The sequence below is a fragment of the Electrophorus electricus genome, chromosome 8 (assembly GCF_013358815.1).
Source record: "Electrophorus electricus isolate fEleEle1 chromosome 8, fEleEle1.pri, whole genome shotgun sequence".
NCBI lineage: Eukaryota > Metazoa > Chordata > Actinopteri > Gymnotiformes > Gymnotidae > Electrophorus > Electrophorus electricus.
The window spans coordinates 9,006,923-9,025,887 of record NC_049542.1 but is presented as its reverse complement, the minus strand read 5'-3'; the positions used below and the strand labels follow the sequence as shown (position 1 = coordinate 9,025,887).

Here is an 18,965-nt window from a genome sequence, read left to right as displayed (position 1 = left end):
CGTGTGTGAGACAGTCCACAATTTGACCTCAAATTCCCAATTCGAAAACGCATCTGGGGAGCAATTCAGCGCAGAATCTAAACACATTTGAGCAGCAATATTCCCATAATTCTGCGTAGGTTTGTCGGATGTACTTTAATTTATGACGGATGGGAATACGATGTTTATTGGACGCTTGCCTGGGGTCTCTAAAGCTGCAAGATGCAGATCCCAACCTACGTGGTTCTATTAATGTTATTAAAAAGATACCAATCATTCAGTCTACTTTCAAAATGCAATATTTCTAAATTACGCTCTCCTAATAACAAGCATATTAAAATAACGTCAAGGTATTACGTCTTTATATTGTGGGTCCCGACGTAATACCTCATTAAGTCAGTGTTTTGGTAAACCTAAATTAGGTTGGACTGACTGGCGAGTGTATCTACTTCATGATAATGTAATAACGATTAGCAAAACAGACACTGTAGTAGGTCTCCATTTACTTAATCCATTTACTTAATATACATAAATTAGCTATCTGTGTAGATCAGGGCATGGAATGAAATTCAGGTATAAATCATGCCTGAGTTTCCTCTACACTGATTCAAATGATTAGTAAAACTAAACTTAAATCTTAAATGCTAGATTCCATGGTGGTTCATGATTTTGGATTGAAATACTAATGTGAAGTAAGCTGGCTTTCAAAGGGCTCAGGGAAGGGAAACACACACTAATACCCAGAGAGGAATATTTGCTACTAACAGTTATTACCATGCACAGGAGCCTGATAAATCTATTATACAAGCCACATTAAGCATAAAAATGACGCAAAGGCACTATTACAAAACACCAGCATGTGCGATCATATGATACTGACCTCAACATAAGTATACATTCCATATTACTTTCATGAATGTTTCTCTTCCCCCAATAATAATAACAATTATGTTGATCCTGAACAAATCAGTTAAGGGGTTAAAAGTTTTAAAGACATTCAGTGCCTATGTCATGATTTCATAGTTGATACTAATCATTGCTAGGGTTTAGGAAAGAATCGTACTGGTTCAATTACAACTTGCAAAAAAAAAAAAAAAAAAGAAAGAAAAAAAAAAAAAAAAAAAAAAAGAAATCCAAAGAAAAAAACAGACGTGTCTGTCAGACAGAGAAAGTGTGATTCTTGTATACAAAAACACTAGTAAAGCTTGCAACATAATTTGTTGGTTGGTGCATTTATCACATATTATATAATCAAATCACTGATTTCTCACTTATTCCACATATAATCTCAAAATCACTGCTTTGCTGGCATTGCTCAATACATGAAAATCATCATTGCAAGGTTGTATAATAATTTAGTGTGTTTGTTTTTTGGTTTTTTTGCTTAAAGGAAGCATCAGCAATTCTTTTTGTAGGGTTGTTCGCTTTTATTCTTCTTGCTATTCCTTCTGTTGTTGTTCCTGATGCTGAAGTCATGTCAGCGCTTATGACCCAACAGTCCCCACAGTATTAACTGGAATTCCAAAGTTGTACCAACACAAACATTAAGGCAGAATACAAAAATCATTTGCTAACCACATTAAGATCCTGATTTGGGTAACACAACAAACAGATCTTTTGTTGTATTAACTACATTATAAAAAGAAGCAGTCTGCTACACTCTGGAAGATGACTAAATAATGGCATCATTAAATGCATATTGCATCTCCCTAGTGCTTAACAGCTGCTAGTGAACCTAAGAAATGTCATTCCAAGTGAAGTTGGACCATTTCTACTGGTCATTTGTCGTGAAGTGTTCCCACAATGTAAAGGGCAGATGGCCTCTTCAAATTGTATTAAAAAAAGTTTTGTTTTTTTTTACATAACTCTTTAAAAACTGCTGATTGATCAGTCACATAATGTCTGTGGCATGAGAGAGTAGTCCTTGGCTTTTGCTTAAAGGAAACCTCATTTTTATGTCAGTACATGGATTCACTCTCATGAAAGTTGCCACTGTGTCCAGCCCCTGCTCCACTTCTCCAGGTCCAGTTCAACAAGGAGCTGGAACCTCTGACACCAACCCCTCCTTGCTTCATACGACTGGCAGTATTCCGTTCCCTGCTGGGTGAAAGTGGTGCTGCTCTCCTTTCGACCTGAGCCAGAACACGCCTTCATTTATATACACATCAACTGAAATGCACATTTCCACAACACATGAGTAATATGCATTATACAGGATCATTATAGTCTGTGTGGGTGTACCTCGTGAGTATGTGGCGTGACAACATCAAGCTCCAGTCCTCTCTCTGAGCAACTTTTTAGTGCATGCACTACCTCTGCATGCTTGGCCCACTTGCAGTCTGAACCGTTTACAGCCACTATATAATCTCCTTCATGCAATCCAGCCATCTGCAGTGTAAACAATCAAGCTTTCTGTCTTTCTTAATACAGCAATGCATAATCCAACCACGTTTTTTTTTTTTTTTTTTACTGTTGAGTGTGACATTAAAATAGTTCAGTCCAGAATGTTAATGTTGCTAACTGAGTGTGAAAAAGACTGTTTGAGTTAAGATCATGACATGATGCTAGAAAGTGGATACATTTACATTTATCTGATGCTTTTTTCCAAAGCGATTTACAATTATGACTGACTACAACTTGAGAGATTGAGGGCTACAGGCCTTGCTCAGGGCCCAACAGTAGCAATTTGTCTGTGCTGGGACTTTAACCAGCCACCTTCCAATTACAAATCAATTAACTTAACCACTGAGCTACCACTGGCTACTGGCGTCCCTATTAGAATGTGTGCCTAAACTATTCATTTTGGAGGCTTTACAGTGCAAACAATTTCTATGATGGAGACATCCTTACTGCAGCACATCCGCCAGGCAACACACTGGCAACCAGGACTGGTGAATCACCTCGCAGAGTGAGACCAAGTCCAGCCTCTCCTCGAACCAGACACAGGCGGTGACGTACCCATCGATTACGAGCAGAGAAAACAGAAGGAGGACCCTACACAGACACAAGCCATCAAACATTTATCACAGTCAACACATGGCTCAGTGTACCTGAACAGAAACCTGACTAATACAAATTTAAAACATTTTTGCCTGTTTACTGATATGTTTGTGTAAATGAGAAGAGACATTATAATTCTATATGTTTTGTTGAAGACAAGAGTATCAAGACAAGTCTGCTGGCTGTATTACCAAACGGTGAAAGATGTCCATCACTCTAACTGTACTCAAGTCGGGGGTTATAACATCAGGCTTTTGGTGGGTATGAGCTGCCAAAGAGAGATCATAGGCTATAGGTCAAAGGTAAGGGGGAACGCTGCCAATAGCAGAATGTCAACATCAGGCTGAAAAGCAATCTGGAACCTGTGAAACTGGTAATTCCAGTTTTTAACAAAAGATACTCAGATAAGACTGCACTCATAAAATTTGTCATATTTATCACCATAATAAAGATAGGTAAATCATCATCACAACTAGAAGATAGTCATGAACTGGAAGTCGCTAAATGAGTGAGTGACAGTTGTATCATCTCCTGCTGTGGCCTCAGAAATGGATTATCCAAAGTCCTGAGTGGATCATTTAAGACATGTTTTCAAGCATAGGAGAAAACTATCAAACACTGTTTGTGCAAAAACACCACCCAAGCACTAAGGGCAATAACACCACCCATACAGTAAGAAAATGGAAATAGCTGATACCAGATATCTGGAAAAACAAAATCTCATTCTCCACTCACGCTGTATGTCTGGAGCTTCTGCAGTTTCAGAAAAGTCATCCTCCTGATCAATGTATGAGTATTTCTCCAGCGAGCGGGCGTGTGCATGTGCCAGCACTTCTTGTAAGATGTCCAACTTGCGCAGAGCCTTGCACACGCCATGGAGACGTAGCGCCTCCTCATGGCATATGATGGCATTGCGCAAATGAGCTTTGCCTGGACAAGCCACACATTTTGCAGTCAGACACAGTCCATGGCCATGCAGTAGCCATCCGACAAACAGGTACAGAGATACGCGTGTCGATACGTGGGAGACACGTATGCCAAGTGTTAACTTTTGGCAGAGCAGCTGTGACTGGTCACCTTCTGTGGTGGACAAAATTAATAACACCAGCGACATTTACAAAGGAACAACCATTCCAGATATGTCACCCAGGTCAGTATTTCGCCTATACATCATATTTGTGCAGACAACTGCTTACCGAGTCTGAGTCTGTCCTCTGGTCTTTGGAGAGACAGCCTGTCTGGAGGTCTGGCATGGATCTGTGTCAATGCCCTGACCCCTGCGTTCTCATCCTTACTAATCATATCTGCAAGACCAAGGCAAAAAAAAAAAAAAAAAAAAAAAAAGACCTTCCTATTAAATAATGCTAATAGCAGTCATGTGATCCCATGGAAACTGTTCTGTGCTCACCTGAGCAGTCACAGAGGGTGACAGCAGCATAGTAATGGGCCAAGGCTCTGAAGTGCTGGGTTTTGACCTGAACCACAGAGAGCCAGGAGAAGGGAACATAATCCTTCAGCAAAGGCACTGACATGGCCTGCATCACCAGGGAGTAGACATCCGAAACCTAAACAAAAACACACGGCTTACCACCCATCTTTATTGGATTAGTTAATTTAAAAATAAATTTAAAAAATATTTTTCAGGCTTGCATGCATGTGCATGTGGTGGGGTGTTTACCCGTGCCACCTCCTGAGCTGCCTGCAGGTTCGACATTAGGTCATCTTCTTTCATGGTGAGTGTTACCTTCTCACAAACACACTCCTGAACCTAGAAAGTATAAAACACAATACACATGCACAAAGATAGCAAAACTAAAACCAGTAATATTTGTCAGTGCAGTACACCATGCATTTGCTATTCATTCATCTATAAGCTTCACATACCATTATAAGTACTATAACAAAAAGAGGAAACCATTCAGGACAACTACAGTATTACATTCAGTAATGAATAATACTAGCACTTAATCAATCACTTAATCATAGTGATTTACTATGTGATACACTCAGTTTTCGCATGCGCACACACACGATCTGAAACAATGTATAGACATTTTCAGGCAAAATAAAAATAAAAAACCCCAGAAAAATTACCTGGAAAAACATGAATTTTTCTTTTCTTTTTTTTTTTTTTTTACCTGAGCAACCATGAGGCGGACTAGCATGCTTAGTGCTGGGCCACTCATATCCAGGCTCGGAGCATGAGAGAAGTTTTCTTTCAAGTAGAGAAATGCCCCTATTGAAATATGCACATAGGTACAAATACTGTCTTTTTCCAAGATGCCCAAGTGCTAGTAGAGGTCACTGTCAATAAGGCTGAATAGATTTATTAGTGACTGTCTGTTTGAAAATGCTCAGCCAAAAAAGCCAGGCTATAGGGCAACTAAAACTAAAATAATTTAATAACTAAAATCAAAGATGATCAAATCTTGCATTGTGCTGTTTAACTGCACAGCATACAAATATATTTGGTATTCAGACAGTACTGTGAGATTCTCAGTTTACATCCCAAATCTTTATGAGCTAGTTTCCTATACCCAGATAAGGCCTAAATTTACACTACAACAAATTTCCAATTGTGATTCACCACTGTTACTGCAATTTAGTCCAATACCAGGCTTAATCTATGGGTAGGAAACTACATACACACATGACTGTTTCATACACACTCAAACATGCAAGCAAGTGTATACATATTTAGATACACACGCACACACACACACACACACATACACAAAAACTTTCCACACAGATTATAGTACCGGCAGCTCTCTGGAAGGCATCGATAGCATCATGGATACCAGGCACAGTGGAGCGGTCTTGTCTTGCGCCAAGCTGCGTGTAAAGTGCTCCAATGTTAAACAACACACTGCCCTTCTCAAAAGCCAGTGCTCTCTGGCAGGATGGTACACCAGTCAGGGAGTCGTACCTAGTGGGGGAAAAAGAGCCATGTTGCATTCATGTTCCTAATACTCACAGATGCAACGGCCAGGGAATCCATTGTAACCATTACCCTGACTTTGTGACTCCTAAGTAGAGTAAATTATACATTTCTACATATATGTGGCTTGAATTAAAAATAACGGGCTTACTTGGATATCAAGATAAAAATATCAAGTTTCTATTTATGAACATTTTGTGCACTTTACAATTACCCAGGCATTTACACCAACTACCTACTTTATTAGAGACCGTGCAGCAACATTCACCAACCAGACTGTTGCCCATCTCTTGCCACACAACATATCAGCTACCCTCTGTCCGATATCTCCACTCCATCGCTATACTTCATCCCTCTATCCCATAACTGGTCATTTTATGGCAACAGAACAACGAATTACACAATATTATTGGAATGTCGAAAGACCCTGAACATCACAGTGGTATGACATGTAGTGCCATGGTGGGAGATGTTATCTGGAATCTTCACATCAGGCTCACTGCTGGAATGAAACTGGCCTGCCAGTCAAATATATCCAGCCTACCGTGCTCCTGTGTTCTGAACCTAGTTATTCATGAATAGTATAGTTTCTAACTGTACATTTTAATGTTTCTAATTATGTGGGAGGGAAAGGTACATGATGTTGATTTTATTTATTTTATTTTATTTTATTTTATTTTTTTACACAGGTCATAAAAAAAAAAAAATGGAGAAAAATGCTTGATCATACATGTGTTTGTATGTTTGTGTGGAGGAGGTTCATACTCATACCACTGGAAGTGAATTCCCAGAGTTCTGTGCAGGTTAAAGAAGCGCTGGTCCACGAAGTGCAGCTGGTTATAGTATTCCAAGAGCAGCCTGATCCCTGCGTCGCTACGGCTGGGTGTGCGAATGGCCTGCATGGAGGGCACATCTGAGATAAATGACATGCTCAGCAAAGCTGCAGTCAGTACATTTGATCAACAACTGATTTAAGATTTAATCAAACACGTTGAGGAGAATTTAAACACCTGTGAGCATATGCTCATTGTTGAACTCTGTGTGTTTGGTTTGCATTCATATATTATACCTGTCTGAGTTCCATAAGCATTTTGATTTCTGTCAAGTAAAGAGAAGCATCTTCTCCATAGTGTTCACTGATGAATTCCTGTGAATAGTTTTAAGATATAATTCAAATAAAATAATACCCATTACCCACCAACATGTTGTCTCTTGATTATCACTATATCTCATGGCTAGTTGTAATGAATTGGGCTAATACCAAAGAAACATCACATGAATAACCCACACATTACATTTTAAAAACCACATGATAATCAAACATCATACTGTCAAACACATGTGAAAATCACACTGCCACAAAAACACATGAATCAAGAAGAAAGAATAAACTTGTGAGAATTTTGCTTACCTGAAGACTGACACTCATATCAATTTCCTTCGTCTCCTTCAGTCCAAGTGGGATCATAGGAACATTCACCTTTTCACTTTAAAAATGAGAGATGGGCCAGAAGAGGCTTACAAGTCTCAAGTTTTACCTTATTTTCCTTCAAGAATCCAATTTCCTCATCACAGTCCCATTCTGCCCCTGCTCTCAGTAGTTTTCTACATATTTCTTTCTTTCATTTTCTTCATGGCATTTTTAATGTTTGGCACCTGTTTCACAAAAATTCTCATCCTTTATGAGCTTCTGTGCTTTGTCATCCATTTTTTATTTAAAAGAAAAACCTTATTTTTGCACCTGCACTTTCATCAAGGTTTAAGGAGTGACAAGAGAATAAACATTTGCATATACGTTTAAAATGTTATAAGAAATCATATTTTTATTTCTCACCACATAGAGATAGCTCACATAAATCACAAAAAACTCACTCAACATATATTTGCTATATACAAACCATAACTATTTCTAAAAACACAGATTTAGCAACATAAGCAATCAGTGTTCAGATATTAGTGTAGCAAAGCTAAGTGTGGGGTTTATGTTTACCTATCAGTCTGGTAAACTTCCATATTGCTGTCCAGCTCTTCTAGTTCTTCTCTGAGTAGTTGCAAGTTTGAGTTTACAAAGCTCAATTCCAATGACACCGTCTCCTTAACCCTCTGATTAGTTGTAGCCCTAAAACACAAACACACGCATACAAACCGTTGCTCAAGGGACTACTACACACGCACATTTTTCTACCAACACACGTACTGCCGCGAACCAATAACAGAGCCAAAATAAGAGAAAATAAAAAAATAAATAAAACAAATGGGTGTGTCGCATGCTGTTAGGAGAACCGGAGAACAGACAATCTGTGCAGATTTATCTGGTATTTGAGCATATGTAAGGATACATGTGTGTGAATGGGAAGCCAAACAATGATCCTACGTATAAATGCAATAAAGGGAAAGATTCACTGCTGCTGCAAACCAAAGCCACACGTGCACACACACCTGTACAAATTTTCCGCTCCTGTTCGCAGGCTGAGCTCACGGTTGATTTGCTGATTGAGTTGGGCTCTTCGCTGCTGAACTCTGCTGCGCTGAGTTGACACTAGAGGATCACATCCCTATAACAGAGGAACGCGTATTTAATACCCACACCGGTCAGCACTGTCGAGTTTCATTAACATAATGCTCACATGTATTGGTATATTGTACACACCTTGCGTAATCTGTTAGCAGAAATGCCATTTAAAATAATTGTTGATCACGATACAGCATTCACTTGTGATACTTTAAACCTATTTAGATTTGCTCATTAAAGGACTTAAAGACGTTCACCCACCTTTCGCACAGATTCATCGGAGCCGCCTTCACCCCTTAGCGCCGTAACATCTTCTGAGGCAGTATAAGACATCCCTGTCGATAAGCGGCACTCACCCGCCTATGAATGACGGTTACTCTCGCTAGCAAATATACCCTTAGACTGCTGCAACAGCGAATTACGGAAAGCGTGCACCCCTATTTTACACCCAACATTTTGGGCATATCAAATTTTAGCAAATCCGTGAGTTCCACTGTAATCCTACTTCAAGTCGAAAACTCTTGAGCATTACGCTACTTCGACCGCTACTCTAATTTCCCACACACCAAACCATAGTCTAGCGAATATAATACAACCTGCCCTGGAATTACCGCTGAAACAACTATAACAACTACTTAAATGTTTTAAACAAAAAAAATCCACTTGTTGCATAGGCTACGTGCAACGACTGCATCTGATGGCTCACTATAATTGGTTTAATTCTCAAGACCAACCCAGCCATCCCTTCTATCCAATAGAGCGGTGTCGCTGCTGATTGACATCTGCGTTATCAAATCGTAGTACAAAGGAGACACATGAGTGACAGTGGAAGTCTCTAATACGGAAAATATGGGTGTAGATAAAGGTGATCTGAAGCGGAAGAATAACTGTTGTCCGTGGCAACCCAAAGGCATCGCCAGTCAGGAGTCGATAGCTCAGACAAAGGCACCGGTCGCGTTTTTCTGGTGAGGCCCTACGCTAGTTACTTTGTTGCCTCTGGAACGTTTTTTTCCTTTATATGTACCCTAAATGAACAAATCCAAGTTTATTCACGTTTATTTATAGCAAATCATCTTTTCTTTTGGTTATCACACTATGGGAACTTGCATAATGTGTAACAAAGTGCTCAGGAACCGACAAATTACATGCATTCAATAATTAAATAAAAATATATTTGTTTTGATCTTCCTATTATAAATCTTTCCAATCGTAATATCAAACACTTCATTACAAAGCATCAATGCACCTATCGTAATCAAATCTGCAATCCTCAAAGAAATTTCATGACACTTTAATATGGTACATTACTGTATAAAGTTACAGCAGAAATGCTATCTTTAATTAGTGTTTGAAAATGCTTTTGACAACACTTTAAAAAAAATCTCACAATCATTAATAGCCTACTGAGAATGTGTGACAAAGCATGTAATCATTCAACAGCCTAGTTTACTGTGGAAAAAAATGTACACAGGAGGCCAGAAGAGTAGGCAACAATTGCAGAGCTGCACTGCTATAAAACTGAGCCCCACACAAGAGGTAAACGCAACTTCTGTGTCTCAGTTTGCTTCAATTGGACAGCAGAAAATTACTGCCTTTGCTGTTTCCCATTTTGATGTCAGACACAAGAGAATGAACTCTCTCTGACACAGCCACCTTTAGGAGAAAAACACAGATTTCATTGATAAAGGCTTGGTAAGGTGTGGTTTTAACATTAGCTTTTAGATATGTCAACAGGGTGGTTTTAAAGGTGGTAAACACTCACTCTATAAGGCTCTGGCTCCTGCAATCTTTTGTGATGGGGGTAGAGAGCTTGAAGAGAACTCTGTGCACATACTCGACTTTCAGTTGCACTGCACAGAGGGAGTGTGATCTGAAAATAGAACATAGAATCCTATAGTTTTTCAGTAATGGACTTCCTGGTATGCGGGAATAAATAAAGTTCTTTCCATAGCCCAAATTCTTTAGTCAGCAGCCTGGTAAAATGGGAAAGGGGTGGAGAAAGGGCACAGTCAATGTCACATCAATCTTTACTAGACTCTTCCCCAGTTTTAATGCCTAACTAAGGTTTAGGCTTACACAACAAACTACCATTGTGTTTACATGTACATTTATATACTTAAATGTTAAATGCTAAGACACTATTCTGACTATACTATATCCTTTGATTTTTCTTTTTGGATTATTTTTCACTCATATTTTGAGGTCTTTGGAAGACAAATTCTCATGAACAAATAGAATGAAATGGTTGCAGTTTACCTTGCCATAAGAGAAGACATCTGATCGTAGACTTGTCACCTTGGCAGGCATGATTGATAGAGCAGCCTTGTCCAACCCTAAAGGATGACAATTCAGCGGCACACCCACCTTGGGGGCGGGCTCCTCTGACAGGCAGATGAGATCCATTTGAGGATGACCTGCGGGGGGTACGATGTAGAGGGGCAGAATGAGAGGAACTGAAAAACCCAGTGAGGATACAGCCACAGAAACGGGCGTGTCCACATCTAATGACTGTGCAGAGCCAAGCTGACAAAGTGATTTAGAGAGCTGCAGTAGGAAGGATGAGAAACAGGGCCTGACCCTCAGTGTCCAGCAGCCTGTAGATGGCCTTCCTCCCTGGAAGTGTGCTCTTCTCTGGGTCTTCACTCAGCTTCATCCTGGGCCTCCCGCAGACCTCCACCAGCTAATATAAAAGCATGAATGTGTCATCAGGATGACTCTGAGGAGGAATTCACCGACATGCTGTTGCTATTCCATCTCATTTACCTTATACACACAGCCAAGGGATGGCTGACTTGTGCAAGTAACTAGATGAGTTCCAACCCCCACAACATCAATCTCATTATCCTGGCAGAGATAAAGAGAGCGGCAACTGTTTATAAAGTGTTATGTCATTAAAAGCTTTACAGGGAAACCTACAAAAAATAAATAAATTAATTAATTAAAAAATCCAACTTACTCTTTTGCTGAGCTCAACAAGGCTCTGTTCAGACACACTGTTCGTACCAACAATAATGAAAGATTCAAACGCAGGAACTGAGAAACTAGAAAGGAGCCAAGAGAAAGGAAATAAATAACAGGTCTGTAAACAGCTGTAGTGTTTTTGAGGAGGTGGAAGACATTCACTGACCGTTTGCTGCATTCTCTAAAGGCATGGCGCACTTCCACAGACTGCCTGCAGAGGTCTCCACTATCAAGCCTCACACCCAGAGGCTGATACTTCAACTCGCACAAAGCCAAGGCAACGGCACAGAAGCAGAGCAAGCCGCTGCTGCAACAAAAGCACATGGCCACATGGTTCTTGTCACTCAACACACAAGACACTGCATGACATGCAACAATGTGCTGAATCACCAAGTTCAGAAACCAGGAGAGTCATTACCAGCCAACACTGTAACTGTCGATCACAGGCAGGAAGTTGCGGGGATAAGCGATGGCGTAGGACAAGAAGGCAGCAAGCTCACCCTCGCGAACCCCCTGAGGTTTCGCTCCTAGTAACTGGCACACATGTCCTAACCAGCCCTTTACTAGACACATGAAGTCAATGGGGTCACCACCCCCGCAGGGAGCCAGTATCTGCAGCGAGAACAAAAACCACTCCTGATCAAAATTAATTCATTAATTTAAAAAAGGTAAAAACAACTTAAAATCATAAAATAGCTTCTCTCATGCATTCTTCTGTTAAAGTTGCACACAAAAGAACTAATCATTAAAGTATGGACATGCCTTTATAGCTTTATAGTGGACAGTTAGTTTTCAATAGACAAGTCCAGTTTGTTATTTTTGCTCTCTACAAAACATACAGAGATGTCTCTATATTAACTTCTTCAAAACTTCTTCCTCATTTTAACCATAAGCTTTGGAAGCATTGTGGTTTTAAATGGTTAGATATTTCCAGTCATGGTCCCCCAGCAGTTAGCGCACATAGCAACTGTTAATATGTATTCGCAACACTCTTTGTGTCAGGTTAGCATGAAAACATGGACACACAAATATCTTACAAACACTTCATGGCAAACAAAGCAACTCGTATCAAAACTAGCATCAAACATCCACTATCACACTCTACCACAAAGTCCCTGACTAACTTAATGAGACAGTTTACAGTAGCATAATATGTAATAATACAGGCAACTTTTACAGAACACATCAGACAAACCTTTATGGTACCAATTTTGCACTTTAAAAAAAACAAAAACAATGCAACTAGATGTATAAATGCAATTAAAACCAGAGGCAAGATAAGTGCCCCAATAAACAAGCTATAAGAATGGCATGATGTGAAAATGCTGGACTTTGGTTATTATTAAAATATACTTAAAATGTTATAAAAGCACTAATATGTATTGACAATTCACTACAGGTATCATTAATTTATTGAATTTACTACTACTACTACTATTATTTCCTCTTCAGGTTATAACTGAAATGTTGTAATACATTTTTCTATCAAATGTACACATGATGACAATCGTATTGTTTGGCCTACTGGAAACCATGGACTATTATATTCAGATATGAAACACTATATTTCAACCTGAAATAATATTACAATTTCTTACACTGTGGTTCATCTGTTAAATCAATATCCATGGCATATCAAATATGCTCATCTCAAATATGGAGCTTGTGCTTTTCAGAATATACAGTATCTACCATAAAATCTCCATGAGTAAAATTAAATTATGTACTTCTACAACTTCTACAAAGTAAACAACTTTTTTTTTTTTTTAACACTACAGCTACTTTTTTACATTATACCCAGTGGCCACTGTAGGAGTAGCATTATTCAATCATGAGCAACCCTACTGAGGGATCTCCCCACCACCACCGTTCTAATTAGCCATTAATGCAGCTGTATCTATTGTCAGTACAGTCACCATATTTGCCAACGACCTATGTTCTTCTAGTTCCCATGGAGACAAAATATATGCAATGGTATTTACTTAAACAAAATGACTAATTCATCATAGTTTGTGTAAACAATGCTCCCCTAATGTCACAACGGAAAGGTCATAATGTTTAGCTTTAAAATGATGCAACTATCTAATACAAACCTGCCCAAGTCAGTTCTAACCCTAATCTAGCGCACCTGGCTGCTACTGAAGGTCTCGATAAACTTGATCAGGTGGGACAGATTAGGGTTGGAAGTAAACTCTGCTGGTCACCAGGACTGCACTTGGGCACCCCTGATCTAATGCATGCTAATACATGAAATGTGTATCGGAATGGGCTGTGAATCTTTTCTTCTTAGCCTGTGCTTTACAGAATTGTTTGTTTCTGTATAAATGGTTTGTTTCTGAAAATGCATTTAGTATAATAATTCCTCATTACAACTGTCTCTAAAGCCACTGAAGCTTTATTGAAGTGTGATCAAGTTGTGGGCTTGGTATCAAAAAAGCCCTCTCTCAAGGTACTGTTCATTTTAGACCAGCAGCCATCTCTTACTGGTTAGTAACAGGAAATGAGGTCATGACGCACCTGTGGCCACACTTCCTCCAGAGAGGAGAAGGATGTGACATAAGAGTGTGCCATGGTGCCTGCCACTGGAATCCCAAAGAGATGCCCAGCCAGAGCGTTACTCGTCAAATCAAAACCTGAGGCCAGAAAGACAGCTTGAAGAGGGATTTCACATCCCCATGCATTGGTGGGGCTCCTTTGGCCTTTCCTAAATACTCCACATCTGTCATCACCCAAATACACACAGCAAATTGTTCAAGTGAGCTTTTGACAACAGCACAACAGTGCCAGGAAAAACAGGTGATTTTGATACATTATGTTATATGCTAATATGCCTCAGTAATAACACAGATACATGTTCCTTAAAAATTCCTTCATGATCATCAACCATACTAGGGAAGCTGTTCTAGTGTGTGTTTACCTCCGATGTGTGTGTAACGGGAAGCAGTCAGCCCTCCGTCAGGCCCCTGCGCTCTCCTCAGGCCCATCTCCAGGAGTCGGCGCTCAGGCCCCGCAGCTAGACGGAACCGTGCAGCGTTGGTGCATACCAAACTGAGGTCACATGAAGGGACCATAAGTGTTGCTTATCAACGAACACTTATTCCACATCAACGAAGACAACTGGTGAACAATTGTAAAACTATGCAGAAGAAGGGGGTTCAAACCTGGAGTAGTTGACTAGACAGAGTAGACTGGTTTCTAGCAACTGAACAACAGCCAGTGGGCCAGACACCTCCATAAGAGGAACCTAAGTGTAATAGACGTTGTCACAATTCCATCTCTCCTGATCTCTCAGTGTAGGCATCAGAGGTGATAGGGAGGTGTTGACTCAGGCACGTACCCGGGCAAAAACCACGGTGCCCTCAGCTACCGCACTGATAGAGACAGCAGAGCAGTCGAGCCCTTTGAGGTAGGTGAAGAAATCTGGGTCTGTATCCACAGGAAGCACCGAGCGCAGGTACTCCACATCTGTTATCAACCACAGGCACACAGTAGTGTGTTCAAAACCCATTTAATGGTAAATCTGATGTCACACATAGTTTAGTTATGTGTAAATTGGTGTATTACATTAGCAAATGTTGCAACACAACAACAACAAAAATATGGTAAAGGCATCCACATCGATGCAACAACAAACACAAACTTAAAGAAATCTACAGTGCAGAAAACTTAGTGCTATACTAGGTTATCAAGAAGTGGATAATGGAAGTTGAGCAACTTGGAAATTGTTTTTGTGGTAGGAAATACTTCAACTGAAACATTTCATTTGAAGGGGAAAAAATGTAAATGTAAAATACTAAATGTAATAAACAGGAAATTAAAATTTGGTTTAAAAAATAATGGGAGTTAGGGTATAATGGGTCTTAACATATGTAGGTTATTTGGACACAAACAATTCTGTTAACAAATTCACATTTAAATTCTAAGACAAATGTACACATTAATACAAATATTTATGTATTAATATAAATATTTGTAATATAAAACGATTTTTTTTTTTTTGCCAGTCAGGATTGTGCCGTTTCAGTGCATTGAATGTTAAATACCTGCTGGATGAAACAACTTTTAGGACTAAATAAGGAACGCTATTCGAATATTTATGAGGGTACAATTTGTCTAGGGGCGAGCATTCTGACCAAAATTAATTGTGAGCCACTAACATACTTCTTGGTAGTAAACAAAGGACACAAAATCCCAAACAACATTAGCATTAAAAACAAACAGCCATGTATGTATGACTGATTGTAAGTCTTTATGGTCTTCCCCCAAAATTCGTGCGGCTATTCATACACATTTCAAACCTTGTTTAAAGAATCGTGTGCCCTTTAGTTAACAAATTCTGTATTCCTTCAGTGGGGGTATCTTTATTTTTATTTTGACGCAATCTAATATGGGAGCTACGAACGTTACAATGTGAAAACATTAGACCTAGGTGTATCGGTTCTTGTTTCAATTGAGAATTTTAGTAAGTTTGTTAATTATGCGCTGAGCACATGACTGGGAATCGGGCATTTATGTAACCCCAACCACTTGAAGGACAGGGGAGGGTCATATCAAATGCAGTGACATTGCCAGGGTTTTTATTTTATTAAAATCTTTTTTACTGTGTTCATAGACATTTGGCAAGTAATTCCAAGAACTCATGTAATCTACGCTTGGAATGTCTGTTGCGCAACATTTCAGCAGCCAAAGGTTGGACGGAGCAGTGTTACACTGTCAGCGCGTCAAACCGGGAGAATTTGGGGGCTATCTTTAGTACACTCACATCCAGCCTTACCAACACATACACACTAACCTTCACTTGTGAAACGAAAGTTCAGCAGGAACAGCAAGCAGTCGCTCAGCCCTGCAAAAAGAGAGAATCCACCACCGAACGGATTATCCCGGAAAAACAACTCGAAAACCGCGGGCTCGTTATGTCTGCCAGCACGCCAGTAGGCGTATGCCATAGTAAACTGATAAAGATCCGTGAGAAGAGGAGGCACACGCTCGCGTAAAGAGCGCTCCAGAGTAGCACATGTTTCGTTCAACGGTGTCGCCATTTTTCAATCAGAAAACGATTGCAAATGTTGTAGGTAGACTCCTGGGACATGAAGTTTCCAAGACGCTCCCCCGCACGGCCCAAGCTATAGCTCCTCCCTTTATATTTTCAGTCTCCACCTGACATATGTAATTTATGTGTTAACGTAAGGTAATATTCCCTGCCCGTTTTAAACTTTCATTATATTATTTTCAATTCTGCAGCGACGACCTTTGAACAGGCTGCGCGAATGGGTTTTATGTTTAGTGCGCATCAGACCAAACATTACCTAGTAACTTCTCATTACAGCCACGGGCCCACGTGACAGACCAGTGTACTTAACGTCCTAACACGTAAACATGAATTATTTGGTCAATGTCAGACGTAATTAGAGAAATGGAATGAAATTGCAAGCTCATGAGGGCTCGGCTGATGTCAAAAGTAAACAAGACACACCACAATACAATTTAACAAGATTTTAATTTCTCTGGATTGTAATAGCATGGTCTATCAAAACATGAATACCTTTGCTTGCAATTTATTGGAGCCTTAAAGAAAGACTCACTCTTTGAAGATTGCTAAACACAACCCCAATAAATTACAATCAATATTTATAACTGCTTAAATATGCACTCACAGTCACACATCTCAAATATTTTAGCTACAGCAGTTTGCTGAAACATAGATAAACATTTGCCTGAAGTGTATTCGAAAATAAAGGTGTCTGCCACCCTCTGGAGAATACGTCTTAGTTCACAAGGAAATGTCTTGACAGCTCGTTGGTCAACATGTGGCACTGCCCGGCCCAAAGAAAATGAGTAGGCTGTGTGGTGTTAACTTCTCCCAAAGAGTACTGAAAGAAAGGGCTGAGCTCAATGGCCAGTGCAGAACGCACCAATCCAACACCCCCTACACGCTCAGGAGCAGGATGGTACACTCTGCCACTGACTGGATGCATGAACAACGATTCTGGTTGAAACAGAACTGTCAGTGTAGCCCCGCCTCCACAGTATGATAGACTCTCCTCATGTGTTGACTCAGGAGACAACAGGTGAGTGAAGACAACTGGTTGATCATCACAGCGCAGGAAGTTCCTCTCACGTCCACATAGGGAAAGGAAGGGAAAGTGCTCCTGATAGCGGCCACTCTGATTCACTTTCAGATGCTTAAAGAAAAATACTAGAAACTGCTGATCTATTGAAAGATGGACAAATAAATCAGAAGAGCAAAATGAGAAATTGCAAAGAGATAAGCTACAATGTGTACCTACTGATGAATCCCCAGTTCACGTTCTACTGTAATACTATATTCTACTACACCTGTTAAAGTAAATGCTCAACGATTTAAATGAAAATGGAGTACAAAGAGACACATTACACAGTTACACAGTAACTAGCTAATTTAAATATTTATTAACAAATAGGCTACTGTTAAATTATGAATGCTAAACTGTTAAATTGTGAGATTAAGACTATCTAGAGTTATCTAGAGTTCATGACAATCTACGTTTCAGAAACGCAGTGCACTGTGCAAGTAGTCTAGCTACATGTCTTATAACAGGGCTGTCAACTAGGTAGCCCTGTAATGGAGCTTTCTGTGTGGGATGAGGTCGTGGCTTAGTACCTTTGAAACAAGTGACAAAGTTCTTCACCTTAGTATCATCCAGGAAGAGCTGGATAGGAGAGATACATTTGCCTAATTAAGTTATGCAAGAATATTTCTTCATGAACACATCTACTGAAGACCATTGAAACAGAAACAGAATTTGGACAAGAGCATTTTGTTTAACTATTTATCATGTAGGCTATCTACCTGTCCTTGATGGTCAATGTAGTAGAAATATTCCCGAATCCGCGGCTCGGGACTCTGTCCTTGCGTGTAAGAAGCATGTCCTCGTGAAAACACCGCAGACACCAACAAAGGGGTCCGAAACAATCTTGTGCTTCTTAAATAACATAACAACCCTACCACGGTCATAATTAGGTCACAGAGCGGAGTTTAAAGATTAGCTTTGTGTTTTATATTCAGATAGGGCCATTGCAAGTAGCGGAATAAATTCAGGCAGGCAAAACATGAGCTACAAAATCTGACGAATGTTTTTGGAGTGGGGCGTCCCTGCGTTTTATAAACCGGAGGGATATGAGGACGCTACGCAATAGTTCCACCATCTAACAAACTTGCAGGATCACACCATAAGCACTATAAAGAGATGTCAGAATGAGAAATCTATTATATTAACCATAAAACCAGTTTTTTTTTTCAATTTTATTTTAAAGGATCATTCAGCGTAAACACACTTTTTACTGCTCGAGGTCTGTTACTCTTTCGTAGGTAGCACTAGATGGCGCTGTCATCTTAGTACAGTGATTTTAAAGTGTTCCGCAAGGGCTGAAGAATGGTATCCTTCAGAAAGTTCAAATGCGTAGCGAGATGTAAAAATGGCAAGGATCATGCAACGCCAAGATAATCTGGTCAAATGGAAGATAACAAAAGACACCCTGGACTTTAGAGTTGTAAAGAAACCTGGCTGTAGAATTTTATAATTAGGGGGAAAA

The 18,965-nt window shown here is 39.8% G+C and overlaps 3 protein-coding genes across 4 annotated transcripts; all 3 read right to left on the bottom strand.

The window, feature by feature from the left end:
* Positions 1-432: 432 nt before the first annotated feature.
* rhpn1 (rhophilin, Rho GTPase binding protein 1) lies at positions 433-9,086 on the bottom strand. Its single transcript, XM_027001117.2, has 16 exons — positions 8,694-9,086; positions 8,360-8,475; positions 7,911-8,039; positions 7,332-7,407; positions 6,990-7,067; positions 6,692-6,816; positions 5,742-5,908; positions 5,118-5,215; positions 4,658-4,747; positions 4,388-4,544; positions 4,176-4,283; positions 3,715-3,909; positions 3,171-3,247; positions 2,830-2,973; positions 2,221-2,367; positions 433-2,111 (listed from the first exon to the last, which is right to left on the bottom strand). Exons 1-16 carry the CDS (start codon positions 8,763-8,765, stop codon positions 1,938-1,940), a joined length of 1,953 nt encoding a protein of 650 aa, XP_026856918.2. The 5' UTR covers positions 8,766-9,086; the 3' UTR covers positions 433-1,937.
* A 384-nt stretch (positions 9,087-9,470) lies between these two features.
* On the bottom strand, positions 9,471-16,650 carry naprt (nicotinate phosphoribosyltransferase). Of its 2 annotated transcripts, none has more exons than XM_026999952.2 (13): positions 16,186-16,650; positions 14,731-14,858; positions 14,555-14,637; positions 14,311-14,441; positions 13,911-14,026; positions 11,812-12,005; positions 11,560-11,697; positions 11,389-11,473; positions 11,196-11,276; positions 11,010-11,112; positions 10,689-10,846; positions 10,195-10,302; positions 9,471-10,085 (listed from the first exon to the last, which is right to left on the bottom strand). In XM_026999952.2, the coding sequence occupies exons 1-13, from the start codon at positions 16,430-16,432 to the stop codon at positions 9,999-10,001; spliced, it is 1,659 nt and encodes a 552-aa protein (XP_026855753.2). In that variant the 5' UTR covers positions 16,433-16,650; the 3' UTR covers positions 9,471-9,998. The 2 variants fall into 2 exon arrangements, with proteins under 2 accessions (XP_026855753.2, XP_026855744.2); XM_026999943.2 differs by having other exon boundaries at positions 9,473-10,085; positions 11,560-11,700.
* A 221-nt stretch (positions 16,651-16,871) lies between these two features.
* On the bottom strand, positions 16,872-18,524 carry c8h8orf82 (chromosome 8 C8orf82 homolog). Its single transcript, XM_027000988.2, has 3 exons — positions 18,223-18,524; positions 18,034-18,082; positions 16,872-17,604 (listed from the first exon to the last, which is right to left on the bottom strand). Exons 1-3 carry the CDS (start codon positions 18,385-18,387, stop codon positions 17,159-17,161), a joined length of 660 nt encoding a protein of 219 aa, XP_026856789.1. The 5' UTR covers positions 18,388-18,524; the 3' UTR covers positions 16,872-17,158.
* Between the last annotated feature and the right edge of the window lie 441 nt (positions 18,525-18,965).